General features: G+C 36.1%; 1 protein-coding gene across 1 annotated transcript in view; it reads right to left on the bottom strand.

Moving 5' to 3' along the window:
- PWP2 (PWP2 small subunit processome component) overlaps positions 1–10,590 on the bottom strand; it is a 35,217-nt gene extending 24,627 nt beyond the window's left edge. The window contains exons 1-5 of the mRNA XM_031959362.1: positions 10,482–10,590; positions 8,956–9,068; positions 6,446–6,540; positions 5,062–5,161; positions 1,042–1,185 (exon numbers count right to left, since the gene is read on the bottom strand). Of these exons, the coding sequence (XP_031815222.1) occupies positions 1,042–1,185; positions 5,062–5,161; positions 6,446–6,540; positions 8,956–9,068; positions 10,482–10,499 (470 nt within the window). The 5' untranslated portion in view covers positions 10,500–10,590. The remainder of the gene's footprint in view (positions 1–1,041; positions 1,186–5,061; positions 5,162–6,445; positions 6,541–8,955; positions 9,069–10,481) is intronic.
- Positions 10,591–13,807: the final 3,217 nt, after the last annotated feature.

The raw sequence follows: 13,807 nt of genomic DNA, 5'->3' as shown, positions 1-13,807 counted from the left end.
AAACCAGCTTCCAACTAAATCAAGAATTAATGTTGACAAACTACATTTGAACATCTCCCTCAAATCTGTAGACTCTGCTGCCCGAAAACTATTATATTACTATATTTAGAAATAAAATATATGTGAAGGTGCAGGTATTGTTTTAAGATCTACATGCCTCTTTTTGTTTTTCTTCCCAGGTTATTTTTACTTTCTGAATCCAATTTTCTCTGTGAAACAAGAGAACCATTCGGTTCTGCACACATATATTGTATCTAGGATATACTATAACATATTTAACATGTATAAGACTGCTTGCCACCTAGGGGAGGGAATGGAGGGAGGGAAGGGAAAAGTGAGAACGGAAGTGAGTGCAAGGGATAATGTTGAAAAAAATTACCTAGACATATGTTCTGTCAATAAAAAGTTATTTAAAAAAAAAAATCTGCATGCCTCATTCTGTATGCTGTACAACACACCTCACTGAAAAATGCTCACACCTCTATGACATGATCTGAACTTGAACAGTATCTGTGTAACACTAGGCAAATCATAACAGCTTTCAGCACCTCAGCTTCTTCATGAGTAAAATAAACAGGTCTTTTCCAATTTTTTAATCTATGTTCTTGTGAAATGTTATTTATAGTATCAATATTTTGAAAGCAACTTTATGACACTTGGGCAACATTTAAATTACAAAACTTATCTAAACATTTCAGGAACCATTCCTGTTGGTCAAACTGCATAGTACCACGTGTAAAATGCAAAGAAAAAGATTCAGGTTTAAATTATATCTATAACCACAAGAGATTAGTTTTTTCCTTACCTAATGCAAAAAAAATTTTTTTCAAGAAAAAATATTGCTGTAACCTACATGTGCTAATTAATTTAATTAGATCCAGATTATTACAGTTTACTTGCTAGGACATTTGCCATCAAAATAAGACTTATAAAGCAACAAATGGAGTGCTAAATAATATATCCTAATCTTCCATCTTTCTTCACCCAACACAAGGTCTCTATCAAATGCATCACCAAAAAACAATACACAAAAATACTTACTTAGAATCATCAGTCCAATCAACGAATGTAGTTTCATCATATGGCCCAAAATAAGTTTTGTCCAAGACAAAAGCATTAAATTCTCGCTTCTTTCCAGGAGCATAATACATTTGGGCAAGGTTGTCTTTTGCCACCACAAATCTCCTGCCAAATGAACAGCAAAAAAGTGATTCAGCAAGTTTAAAACAAAAACCTCAAAGTTACTGCTACTGTTGAGAGGGTTAGAATAGATAACTCAAAAATTTTACCCAATGACTTCAAACGCTTATCAAAATAAGCGTTACATATTTGAATTACTTGACATCTAGGGGAGGATGTGAGGGAAAGGGAGGGGAAAATTTTAGAATACAAGGTTTTGCAAGGATGAATGTTGAAAATTATGGGGGCAACTAGGTGGCGCAATGGATGGAGCACCAGCCCTGAAGCCAGGAGTCTGACTCAAACACTGGCTATGTGACACTGAGCAAGTCACTTAACCCCAATTGCTTCAGTCAAAAAGAAAGAAAGAAAGAAAAAGAAAATTATCTATGCATATGTTTTGAAAATAAAAAGCTTTAATAAAAAAATATTTTTTTTAAATAAGCATGTTACGTATAAGACTATGTGCCATCTAGGGGAGGGGGTGGAGGGAAGGAGGGGAAAAATTGGAATAGAAGTTTTTGCAAGGGTCAGTGTTGAAAAATTATCCATGCATATGTTTTGTCAATAAAAAGCTATTTTTAAAAAAAGGCAGAAGCAAAATAAATAAATAAACATGTTAGTCATAACTAAGAACACAAATAACTTGTTATCAACCATTCCCCAATTCTGTCTATAATCCAGTGCTGACTGACAATGATACAATTTAAAGATATGAAATAAAGCAGAAAAAAATGATAATTCAAACTATTTGATCAATTCCTGAAATACCTGAGTGTACTATATAAAATCAGCACACAAAACCCTCTGAAAGGTGCTTTAAAGTTAGATCATCTGCCTCAATCCCTGTTTTCTTGACTCCACAGACATTACTGGATAGGACATCCTTAATTCTTCTAACATGTTAAGCAACTTGACCTTCTAAGTTATTATTGATGAATACTTCTCTAGATAGTAGACCTACCAACACCAAAGGTAAAACTATACTAAACAGGAGAAAAAGAATTACCAAAGTCATTGAAAATTGGTTAAAATAATAAAAAGTTCATCAGTGGAACAGATCAGCACACTATAGAAGCAAATAAAAATAAGACATAGTATTACATAAACCCAAACACTCAGCTCCTGGGGTAAGAACCCAAAATTGAGAATGGGGGGAGAGGAGTAGGAGGAGAGACACTAAGAAAACCAGAAAATTAGTCATTCAGAAATTAATTTTAGACCAACAGCTCATACCATATTCTACAATAAATTCCAAAGACTCACATGACCTCCATATTAAAGATCATATCACAATCAAACTACAAACAGAGAAGAAGATATCTTTTAGAACTAAGGATAAAGAAAGCGTTCTTGACCAAAGGACAGGGATGATAGATCCTTTTTAGCAATTGATATTTTGATCATCAGTTTAAGAGTTCCTTCCAAGAATGCAGATCATAACTAATCCATTTTTTGCACCTCCAGTCAGATTCTTGTCTATATCCTCTCAAAAGTTCATCTCAGGAAGTCCCTCCAACATAATGGAGAGCTTCCTCAATTTTTACTAAACTCTTGAAGGCCTCCATGGAGCATTCAGTCACATTGCCTCTCCCTCTAACCATGTGAATAGCCAATCTTCTCCTTCTGTCATACAATTCTTAGTGACATCCTTTATTCATGCTCTTTGGAGTTCTTCACTGGTCACACATTGTAAATGGCTCACATCCATTACATACCTTTCCACTGCCTTACAGGATGCTCATTTTTAATTCTTCTGAAGCAGTGGTATTCAGGTCTCACTTACATATCACATAGTGATGTTGTTAATGTATTAAATTGTGTTAACGTATTAAAAATATGGGCTGAGGACTTCTAGCAACAAAATTTACCTGGAAGCAGTCTATAAAGCAGTCTTACAACTCCCCGTCACCTATTATAATAAACACCTGAAATTCAAATCAGACCAAAAAATGATCAAGAAGTCTAACAGGACATTACAGTGACTTTTTCAACCCCAGAACTACACCAAAAGTCAATCATCAGTCCAAGGGCAACAGGTAAAGGGACCACTAAAAAAAGCAGCTTCAGAGCAAGCATAAGACATATAGCTTTCCAATACAACCAGAAAAGGGCTCTTCTCTGTCCTGAGCAGAGGATTCTACAGAGAAAGTCCCAGAGAGAAGTGGCAATCAGTAGCCAGCACAGATCAGACCAGGTCACCCCCCCAGAGCTCCAAAGTCCCTACTACTATGTCATGACATAGTCCTGAGGGTCCTTAAGATTCAGAACTTTAAATTTCAAAGATCCACAGGTGCCTACCCCTAAGAAGTAGAGGGAATTCATTATAGGAACCTAGATCTCTCAAGGCAGTATCAAACAGTACTATTTTATCCAAAAAATCACATCAAGGAAAGCTGTTTAGGAACTAAGGCTAGAAAAATAAACCAAAGAAAACTGACCCCTTTAAAACAAAATCATCATCAAAAAACTATTGCAAATCTAAACATTCCAAAAAGGAAAGTAACTGTAGCAACTATAAGCAGAGACTCAAAGGAAAAAATGCATTTTCCAGGAGGACTACATGGTTACTAAGAAGAAATTAAGCAAGATATTTTTTAAATGAAATAAAAGTTCCAGAGCAGAAGTACTGAAAGAATAAACACGTTATTCGAGAGCTAGTAATAAACCTTTCCAGAAATGGAATCCATGAAAACTAGAACAGATATAATAGAAACCAAAGACTTCTTGAGACAAGAAGTAAGAGCAGAACAAAATAAAAAAATTGAAAAAATAGAAAAAAAAGATCCAAGAAAAGTGGTAACAATAACAATTAACCTGGAAATCAGGGCCTGAAGAGATAATTTAAAGATCTTTGGACTCCCTGATAATCATAATAAAAATAAAACCCAGACATCATATTTTAAAGAAGCCTAAATGAAACTGCCCATATCTTTTACAGCTAGAAGATAGAAAGGATTCACTAATCATTTCCTAAAAAGGAGTCAAGAAAACTCCAGTGTTGTAAAAAGGAGACATTATGGAAATTGGAGTTGTGCCAAAAAAGTCACTGAAGTGTGACCCAAAGTTACTACTATAAGACATATATATTACAAAAATTGAAAGCTGATAAAAGGACCATATGTACAAAAATATTTATGTAAGCACTTTTTGTCATAGCAAAGAATTGTATTCAAAGCACTTGCTTTTCAATTGGGCTAAAAAATTAATAGTATAGGAATATAATGCACTATTATTGAACCAAACCTGAGAAAAAAGAGTAACTTAAAATTTGTATGAATGAATGCAGAATGAATTGAATAGAACAAGGACCACAATATGTTTACTGACTGAAACACCATAAAGGATTAATAACCCTGATCAATACTTCTATCTGATATATGAGGTGATAGAAATGATGACAAGGATGGTTTCAGAAAAACCTGAGAAGACTTATACAAAGTGAAGCAAAGTGAAATGAGCAGAACTAGGAAAATATCATACATATTAACAGCAATATTGTAACAATGATCAACTGCGAAAGACTTAGCTAATCTGACCAATACAATTATCCAAGACAATTTCAAAGAACACATGATGAAAAAATGCTTTTCCTCTCCAGAAAGAGAATTAATGAACTCTGAGGGCAAATTGAAATATAATTTTTTCTTGCCTTTTTTTCTTTTGCAAATGGTTAATATGGAAACAAGTTTTGAATGTTTTCACATGTATAAATGATCTCATTACTTGGAGATGTAAAGTATTTGAAACTCAAAAAAAATTTTTAATGAATGTTTAAAATAATGATTTCTTTTAAAAAGAATATAATAATTTTTAAATATCCAAAGAATAACAAAGAACATATCTTTCTTCCTCGTTCCAAAAAATCTAGCATCTCCTTACCTGCCATCTGGAGAAAAGGAGACACAGTGAACAGAGCCATTGAAGTGGAAATGATGCAGCACAGATTTGCAAACCAAACTGACAAGCAAGGCTGCTCCTTCTGAAATTAAAACAAAGACTAGATGACAGACAGAATATGGAAAAAGAGAATCACAGAAATCTAAAGAGTGGAAAAGAACTCCATAGTCATATCCAATCCACACACAAAATTAATCCCCACTATAACATACCAGACAAATGGTTCAACCATCTTTAAAGATCTCTAAGGACCGCTCCCCCTGCCCCCTCCCCCCCCACCTCTTGAAGCAGCACATTCCACTTTGAGGCAACTCTAATTTTTAGAAAGTTTTTCTTAAAAATCAAACCTAAATTTACCCCCTGTCTAACTTATATCTATTCATCCAATTACATCTTCTATTAATAAAGAACAATCTGATCCCTTCTTCACATTATAAACCTTTCTTCAAATAATGATGTTGATTTTGATGATATGATACAAGCATTTATAGCACTTTAAGGTTTCAAAGCATTTCATAAATATCTCATTTAATACCCTTGGAGATAAGTGTTATTTTTATCGCCATTTTATGAGGAAACTGAGGCAAGCAAAGTGTTTTGCCCAGGGTCATATGACTAGAAATGTCTGGGGAAGGATTTGAATTTAGGTCTTCCTGACTAAAGATATACATCCCAAAGAAGTCAAATAATTTCTCAGTGCCCCCAGGTAAGTTTCAAAGAAACTAATTTGCACATGTGCCAATTTATACTAGTAAAGAAAGTTTTATGTTTAATTTATATCAACAGAATCATATGCCCCGCCCCAAAAAATAGAAGACTTCAAAAATTAACTTTTTCCCTCAACTCCTTTCAAATAAAAGGATATAGCTAATTTTATCAAAGGATAGTGCTCCATGTGGTAATAGATCAAGGAAGGTGTCAATGACATACCATTCTTCTTTATGACATCCACTAGATACTGAAGCCCAAAGCACTATTTAAATGGGATACCCATTGTGTGAAAAAGATAATAACTGAGATACAGAATACTTCCCTGTAATGTGGCACCATGGTACAATAGTAAAAGCTAAGCCACTCCTAGCAGTGTGACCCTAGAAAAGGATTTTTCATCTTTCTGAACCCCAGTTTTCTCAGTTGTAACATGGGTATAATAATTTGCCCTATAGATTTGCTATGAAGTATTTTGTAAACTAATATGTATATAATTATAATATTTATTATAGAAGGACTTTATTTACATATTTCAACTAAGTGTCAAATTACCACAAAGGACAAATGTGGAGTATAAAAGCTTCATCCTAAGACTGGATTTACCAACATTAACTTTCACTGTTTTAAGAAACTGAAACATATACTAAAAGATTACCTTCATCAATGATGATGGCAAAGCAGCCATCTGGAGAAAGTCCCACACATTTAATGTTATACTTGGTCGCCAAAGGCAGGGTTTCAGACTTGTTGCTATAAAAAAGGAGAGAAAGAATACAAGCTTTCTTTAAAGGTCATTATAGAGGTAAATATCAATTAAATATTATTTTCTTTGATTCCAATCCAGAATCTGATCTGAAAGCCTAACCATGTCAATCAAATCAATCAACAAACAATTCTTGAGTAACTTGCATCTACCAGGCACCATGGTAGGTACTAGAGACATCAAACAAAAAGACAACAGTTCCTGTTCTCAAGGACTTTACATTCTCTGGAGAAAGACAACACAATGTACATACAAACAAAACGTATACATGGGTCATTCTGCAGAAAGGACCAAGAAAAGGGTTTAAGGAATTAAGTGATACTTGAAAAGAGTTTGTAAAGAACACAGGGAATATAAGAGGTGGGAAAGGAAATGCATGGGAGCCTATACAAAGGCTAAGATAGAAAATGGGTTGTTGTTGATGAGGAACTGCAAGAAGGCCAATTTGGTTAGTCTGAAAAGTTTGTAAAATGGAACAATGTACAACAAGGCTATAAAATTAGCATGAAACTAAATTGTGAAAGACATTAAATGCCAAATGGAAGGGTCTGGATTTGATCCTGAAGTATTAGAGGGCACTACTTAACAAGACATATAGGAGAGCAAAGATTCTTAAACTGTGGGTTATGACCCCACATGGGGTCACAAAATTGAATGTGGGAGGAAGTGGGAGATCATGAAAAATTTGACAGTAGAAAAGGTATCAAATTTCCCCCCAAGATTTAATTTTTTATGTAAAAATAAAGCAAATCTTCTTTCATCTTTAATAAATGTAAAATTATATGAATACCAAAGAACTGTTTAAAAATAAATTTCTTTACAATTTATAATCAGTAAATGTTTGATTTGTATACCTATTTTAAATTCCTATATACCCAGGGTCATGTAAAATTTCTTGGGTGAAAAAGGGTCAGGAGTGGAAAAAGTTTAAGAAACCCTGGATAAAGCAATCATAAAGATCAAGTTTATAGAATGTTAACTTTAGATATCATTTTATTTATTTTCTTTCCTTTATGGAATAGAAAATTAAGTACAGAACAACTTGGAAGAAAAATGAGACATCAGTCATACCAAAAAATGAATTCCAGTTAATAAATTAAGAGAGGGAAATGTCTTTGAATGAGAATTCAACTATATTTAAAGTTGGGAAAGAAAGAAAGAAAAGAAAGAAGGAAAGGAAAAAGGAAGGGAAAAAGGAAGGGAAAAAGGAAGGGAAAAAGGAAGGGAAAAAGGAAAGGAAAAAGGAAAGGAAAAAGGAAAGGAAAAAGGAAAAAAAAGGAAAAAGGAAAAAGGAAAAAGGAAAGGAAAGGAAAGGGAAGAAAGAAAAACTAGTGACTTCCACAGTAACAGAATTTGGACAAGAATCCAGCTATCAACTCCCTCTGCAACGTGCTTCTGACCACAAAAGGGGATCCTGAATTTCTTTAATTTTAATCTCTATTCCCTATTACAATAAAGTTGTAACTTGGTCCCAGTTGCATGTAACAATACCATGTTGCTTCATCCAATTCACTACCTATTCTGTAACCTTACTTTCTCTCATTTAGCCATAATAAAAGTCAAGTCTAATTAAGTTGCCTCTTTCCTTGCTATATCATCAAGTCTAAATTACCATCCCTATGTGTTTCCCTAAAATTATATATAATGTCCTGCTTTGTATATTCCAAGATCAATACAAAATTACTTTATAAGATGGAATTTTAGTCAAGAGATTAGAATTAGAGGTGCAGTTTAACCTATATTGGATTACTTGTTATCTTGAAGAGGAAGGGGGGAGGAGAAAAAATTGGAACACAAGAGTTTGCAAAGATAAATGTTGACAGCTATTTTTGCATATATTTGGGAAAATAAAATACAATTAAGAATTAAAGGGATGCGAATTCTACTGCCAATTCTGCCCCGAACTTGCTGAACACTGCTCTAAATTTGTGTTGTGTAAAACGCAGGTGAAATATGCTCAGTTCACAACTATGCTGCAAATTAAAGGGAAGACAGCCAAAGAATACTGGGAAATGAATGTGAACCACAACATAACATAGACTCTTTCTGTTATTGTTTGCTTGCATTTTTGTTTTTCTTCCCAGGTTATTTTTACCTTCTTTCTAAATCAGATTTTTCTTGGGCAACAAGATAATTGTATAAATATGTATAAATAAATTGTATTTAACATATACTTTAACATATTTAACATATATGGGACTACCTGCCATCTAGAGGAGAGGGTAGAGGGAAGGAGGGGAAAAGCTGGAACATTAGTTTTTGCAAGGGTCAATGTTGAAAAATTATCCACGCATATGTTTTGTCAATAAAAAGCTATAATAAATAAAAATTAAAGGAAAGAAAAATAGCTTTGAAATCCAGCTATGCCAACAGGTGTTATAGAGGTTTTTCAACATACTCACTTCTTTAGATCAAAGATGGTAACTCTATTTCCCACTGGGCTGATGACGGAATTTCCATCAGGAGTAAAATTCAAGTTCCCACAGCGATAGACCGTACCCAGCAAATTTGAAAACTAAAGGAAACAAAATACATTTCCCTTAAAACCAAGATTATTATCTTGTTACTCCTAAGAGGCAATTGAAATCTTAAGTATTCCAGAAAACAGCAATGAAAAGCCCTGGTACCTTTTAAACACTGGTCTAGCTCACAGAGAAGTTTCTCACTGTCATATCTTCTAAGGATTGGCCCAGTTTAGAAGGTACCACGATGACTGCTGCTGCTATGTATCTAGCATTTATGTTAGATACTGTGCTTTGCAGATTTTACCTCATTTTATCCTCACTGCGACCCTGACAGAAAGATGTCACTATTATCCCCATTTTTTAGGGTCACACAGCTACCAAGTATTTGAGGCCGGATTGTAACACAGATCTTCCGGATTTCCAGTACTTAACACAATATCTGACACAGAGTAGATGCTCAGCCCGTTTCTGATTGATTATTGCAGACCCAGCACCGCCACCCATTTCCTAACGTCCAGATTGCAAGCCATTAGCGCAAACATCTTGACACACAGCAGTATTCCCCAAATTAAAAGAAACTGCAAACTTATCCCCCCCCCCAAAAAAAAAAAAAAAAAAAAAAACAAGAATTTGACCCAAACGCGAGGCTGGGACCGGGACTTTCAGCTTCCCACAGGCCGGCCCTCCCCCTCCTTCGAGACGTGGGGGAGAAGCCTCCGAGCCTCGGACCCTGCCAGCCCGTGGCTCCAATTCCGCGGTTCCGGGCTCCGCAAACCCCAGCAGCCCGATCCCAGCCGCTCTCCAGCACGACCCACGCGCCGTGAGGGGCCACGCTACAGAGTCCCGGGAGTCTCGGATTTCGGTCCCGGATTCCCAACCAGGGGGCCTGGGGTTCCGGTCCTGGGGGCCAATAATTCCTGACCCAGCGGCCTCGGATTCCGGATCCCACGGCCTCTGTTTACGATCACCGGGGCCATTAATTTCTGACCCCGGGGCCAATAATTCCGGACCCGGGGCCCATTAATTTCTGACCCCGGAGCCAATAATTTCTGACCCCGGAGCCAATAATTTCTGACCCCGGGGCCAATAATTCCGGACCCCGGGGCCAATAATTCCGGACCCGGGGCCCGTTAATTTCTGACCCCGGAGCCAATAATTCCGGACCCCGGAGCCAATAATTCCGGACCCGAGGCCCATTAATTTCTGACCCCGGAGCCAATAATTTCGGACCCCGGAGCCAATAATTCCGGACCCGGGGCCCATTAATTTCTGACCCCGGAGCCAATAATTCCGGACCCCGGGGCCAACAATTTCTGACCCCGGAGCCAATAATTCTGGACCCCGGGGCCAACAATTTCTGACCCCGGAGCCAATAATTTCTGACCCCGGGGCCAATAATTCCGCATCAAAGGGCCAACAATTCCGGACCCCGGAGTCAATAATTCCAGCCCTTCCAAGTTTACCCGGTAATTGAACTTCATCTCCGCGGCGTCCACATGGGAGACCCACTGTCACACAGTTCAGCAAGGCTCGCGGAGACTCCGACTTCCAGGGAAGCGGAAAGGAAGGCAATAGAGCAAATGAGTATCCGATTGAGAAAGTGATGCTCCCCCTGTTGGCTTGGAGGAGAGAATGCTCCGTTCCAAATTAAAGGGATGCGCGTCAAGGGGATGGGCAAAAGGGATGCTGAATAAATATAGTGAATATAATATATATAAAGGAATACTGTGCTATGATAATGAACAGGCGGATTTCAGAAAAACCTGGAAAGACATGAATTGATGCAAAATGAAGTGAGCAAAACCAGGTGAACATTGTACACAGTAACAGCAACATGGTATGATGATCAACTATGATAGTCTTTTTGCTCTTCTGAGCAATACAATGATTCAAGACAATTCCAAAAGACTCATGATGTCATTGTGCTCATTCTTCTTTCACAACATGATTAATGGAGAAATATGTTAATATGATTTTACATGTGGAACATATATCAGATTGCCTGCTGTCTTGGGAAGAAGGGAGAGAAGGAGGGAGAAAAAAAATTTGGAACTAAAAATTCTTTTAAGAGTGAAAATCGATATTGTTCTGTAAGAAATGACCAACAGGATGATTTCAGAAAGGCCTGGAGAGACTTACACGAACTGATGCTGAGTGAAACGAGCAGGACCAGGAGATCATTATATACTTCAACAACAATACTATATGATGACCAGTTCTGATGGACCTGGCCATCCTCAGCAAGGAGATCAACCAAATCATTTCCAATGGAGCAGTAATGAACTGAACCAGCTACGCCCAGAGAAAGAACTCTGGGTAATGACTAAAAACCATTACATTGAATTCCCAATCCCTATATTTATGCCCACATGCATTTTTGATTTCCTTCACAAGCTAATTGTACAATATTTCAGAGTCTGATTCTTTTTGTACAGCAAAATAACGTTTTGGTCATGTATACTTATTGTGTATCTAATTTATATTTTAATATATTTAACATCTACTGGTCATCCTGCCATCTGGGGGAGAGGGTGGGGGAAAGAGGGGAAAAATTGGAACAAGAGGTTTGGCAATTGTTAATGCTGTAAAGTTACCCATGCATATATCCTGTAAATAAAAGGCTATTAAAAAAATAAATTTTAAAAAAAGAGTGAAAATTGAAAACTATCTTTACAAGTATTGGAAAAAATAAAATGCTATTAAATGGGGGGGAGGGGAGACAAGAGTGCTCCATTCTTCTCAGTTATTCAACAAAGATGCCAAGAAAGCACTGTGTAAACCTAGGTGCTCTCTCTAAAGAGTTTAAAGCATTTAATAATCACACAAGTTTATTTTTAAGATTTGCAATTCTAATTTGATCCTCACCACAACCCTGGAAGGTAGGAGTTATTGAAACCATTCATGGAATCAGAAAGATTTCAGTTCAAATTCTGTCCTTACTAACTAGCTTATTCCCATTTTACAGATGAGGAAAGGTAAAAAGTTAAATGATTTGCTTAGTCACACTAGTTATGTAGAATTTGAATTCAGATCTTCCTAATTCTATGTCCAGGTTCACTGTGCCATCTAGCTGTCTAATAAGGAAAATAATATATAAAAGCATATCTTCTTTTTAGATCCATCATGATTGTAGTCTTGCTTCTATAAAGGACAGTCCTCAAACTTTTTGGTCTTATACCTATAAAAATTATTGAGAACCTTATGTAGGTTATATTTATTGACATTTACTGCATTTTGGATTGAAATTGTATCTTGTTCTGGTCAATCTGACTCTTTCCCCTTCTAGTTAGTTTAGCAAGTTTATAAGAAGCCAGTCTAAAGTAATAATTGCTATAAATAAGATTGCAAAGGGGAACATAATAATCACTTATAGATTGTGCAATAGATCAAAGGAACATATTTGTAGACTGTAACATGTATTAACTAAAAATCACATCCTAAGATTATGTGCTAAATCAACTAGATCTTGCTGTAAGAACCTTTTGGTCCTGCTAGCTGCCTCTGTAAACCTCAGATAAGTTCCCATTATCTGCAGATAAATCAGTAAAACACCAAATATTGCTGATGACTTTAAGGTGATATGACTATGCTAATGAATTCACCTTAAAGTTGCATGTATAGAGTCTGTATGCCACCAAAAATAACCTATAAAAATGAAATTCCTGGTCCTCCATCCCCTCTGTATCCATCTAGATCCACACTACCAAGTGCTCCCAACTCCATGGTTACATAAGTGACTCCCCACCTTATTCTCTTCCCCACCCTGCCTGCCTTTCTCCACCATCTTATCCTCATCTTCCTCTACTACCCCCCCCAAGCCATTTGTCTCTGTATATTCAATGCCATTTACCTCATATTCTCTGGGTTGTATTAAAGTGTGACTGAAGCATTATTCTCTGCCCCCATAGTTTTTACCAGCAAAAACCCAAAAAACAAGGCATGCTTGCCCCCATGTAATAATTCCATAAATGATAGCAATTCAATTCTAGATAAAAAACTGATGCATTTTAAAATATGTATTAATTCATTTTAAAATGACAATAAGCCCATTAAATTTTAACATTACATGTTTTTATGAAAATTAACTGTTTTACAAAGCAAAAACTGAAAAGAATGGCATTGTTTTACATATTTTTGCAAATCATAATGTCTTACTTAACAGAAGACAGCTGGATTCTCATTTCTGTTACTACATTCAATTTTTTATTGTTATAGCTTTTTATTGACAAAACATATGCATAGGTAATTTTTAAACTTTAACTCTTGCAAAAACTTCTGTTTCCAACTTTTCCCCTCTCCCCCCCCACCTCCTCCCCTAGATGATAAGTAGTCTAATACATGCTACATTCAATCTTGAATCTGTTGTATTACTTCAAGTATATAAAGAAAATCTAGTCTCATGCTGGTATTTAATTGAAATAGAGGAGTATTTTAATAGGCAAGTGATGTCAATTTTATTATGAAAATAGTTTTGACCTAGGGGACCTCCTTAAAGGGTTTCAGGGAATCCCCAGAATCCAAACTTTGAAAGCTATCAGTCTAGGGCATCTTAAAATCTTGGCATAGCCAGTATTAATTGTTTTCTCCAAAGCATAATAGTCTACATATATTTGTGTTTTTCAATTCTTCTTCAATACAACCACTACAAAAGTTCTATAGTGATGGACTCTATGATGATGCCATTAACCAAAAGATTCTTGAAATGATGTCTATCATCTATAAAAAGAATTTCTTAGATGTCTCTCTGAATGTCAATCAATGACCTGTGCCTATGCATTGCTTCTCTAGT

Source organism: Sarcophilus harrisii, chromosome 3, assembly GCF_902635505.1.
Source record: "Sarcophilus harrisii chromosome 3, mSarHar1.11, whole genome shotgun sequence".
In the NCBI taxonomy this organism is placed as follows: Eukaryota; Metazoa; Chordata; class Mammalia; order Dasyuromorphia; family Dasyuridae; genus Sarcophilus; species Sarcophilus harrisii.
Note: the sequence above shows the minus strand (reverse complement) of the source record. Positions and strands in the feature narration are given on the sequence as shown.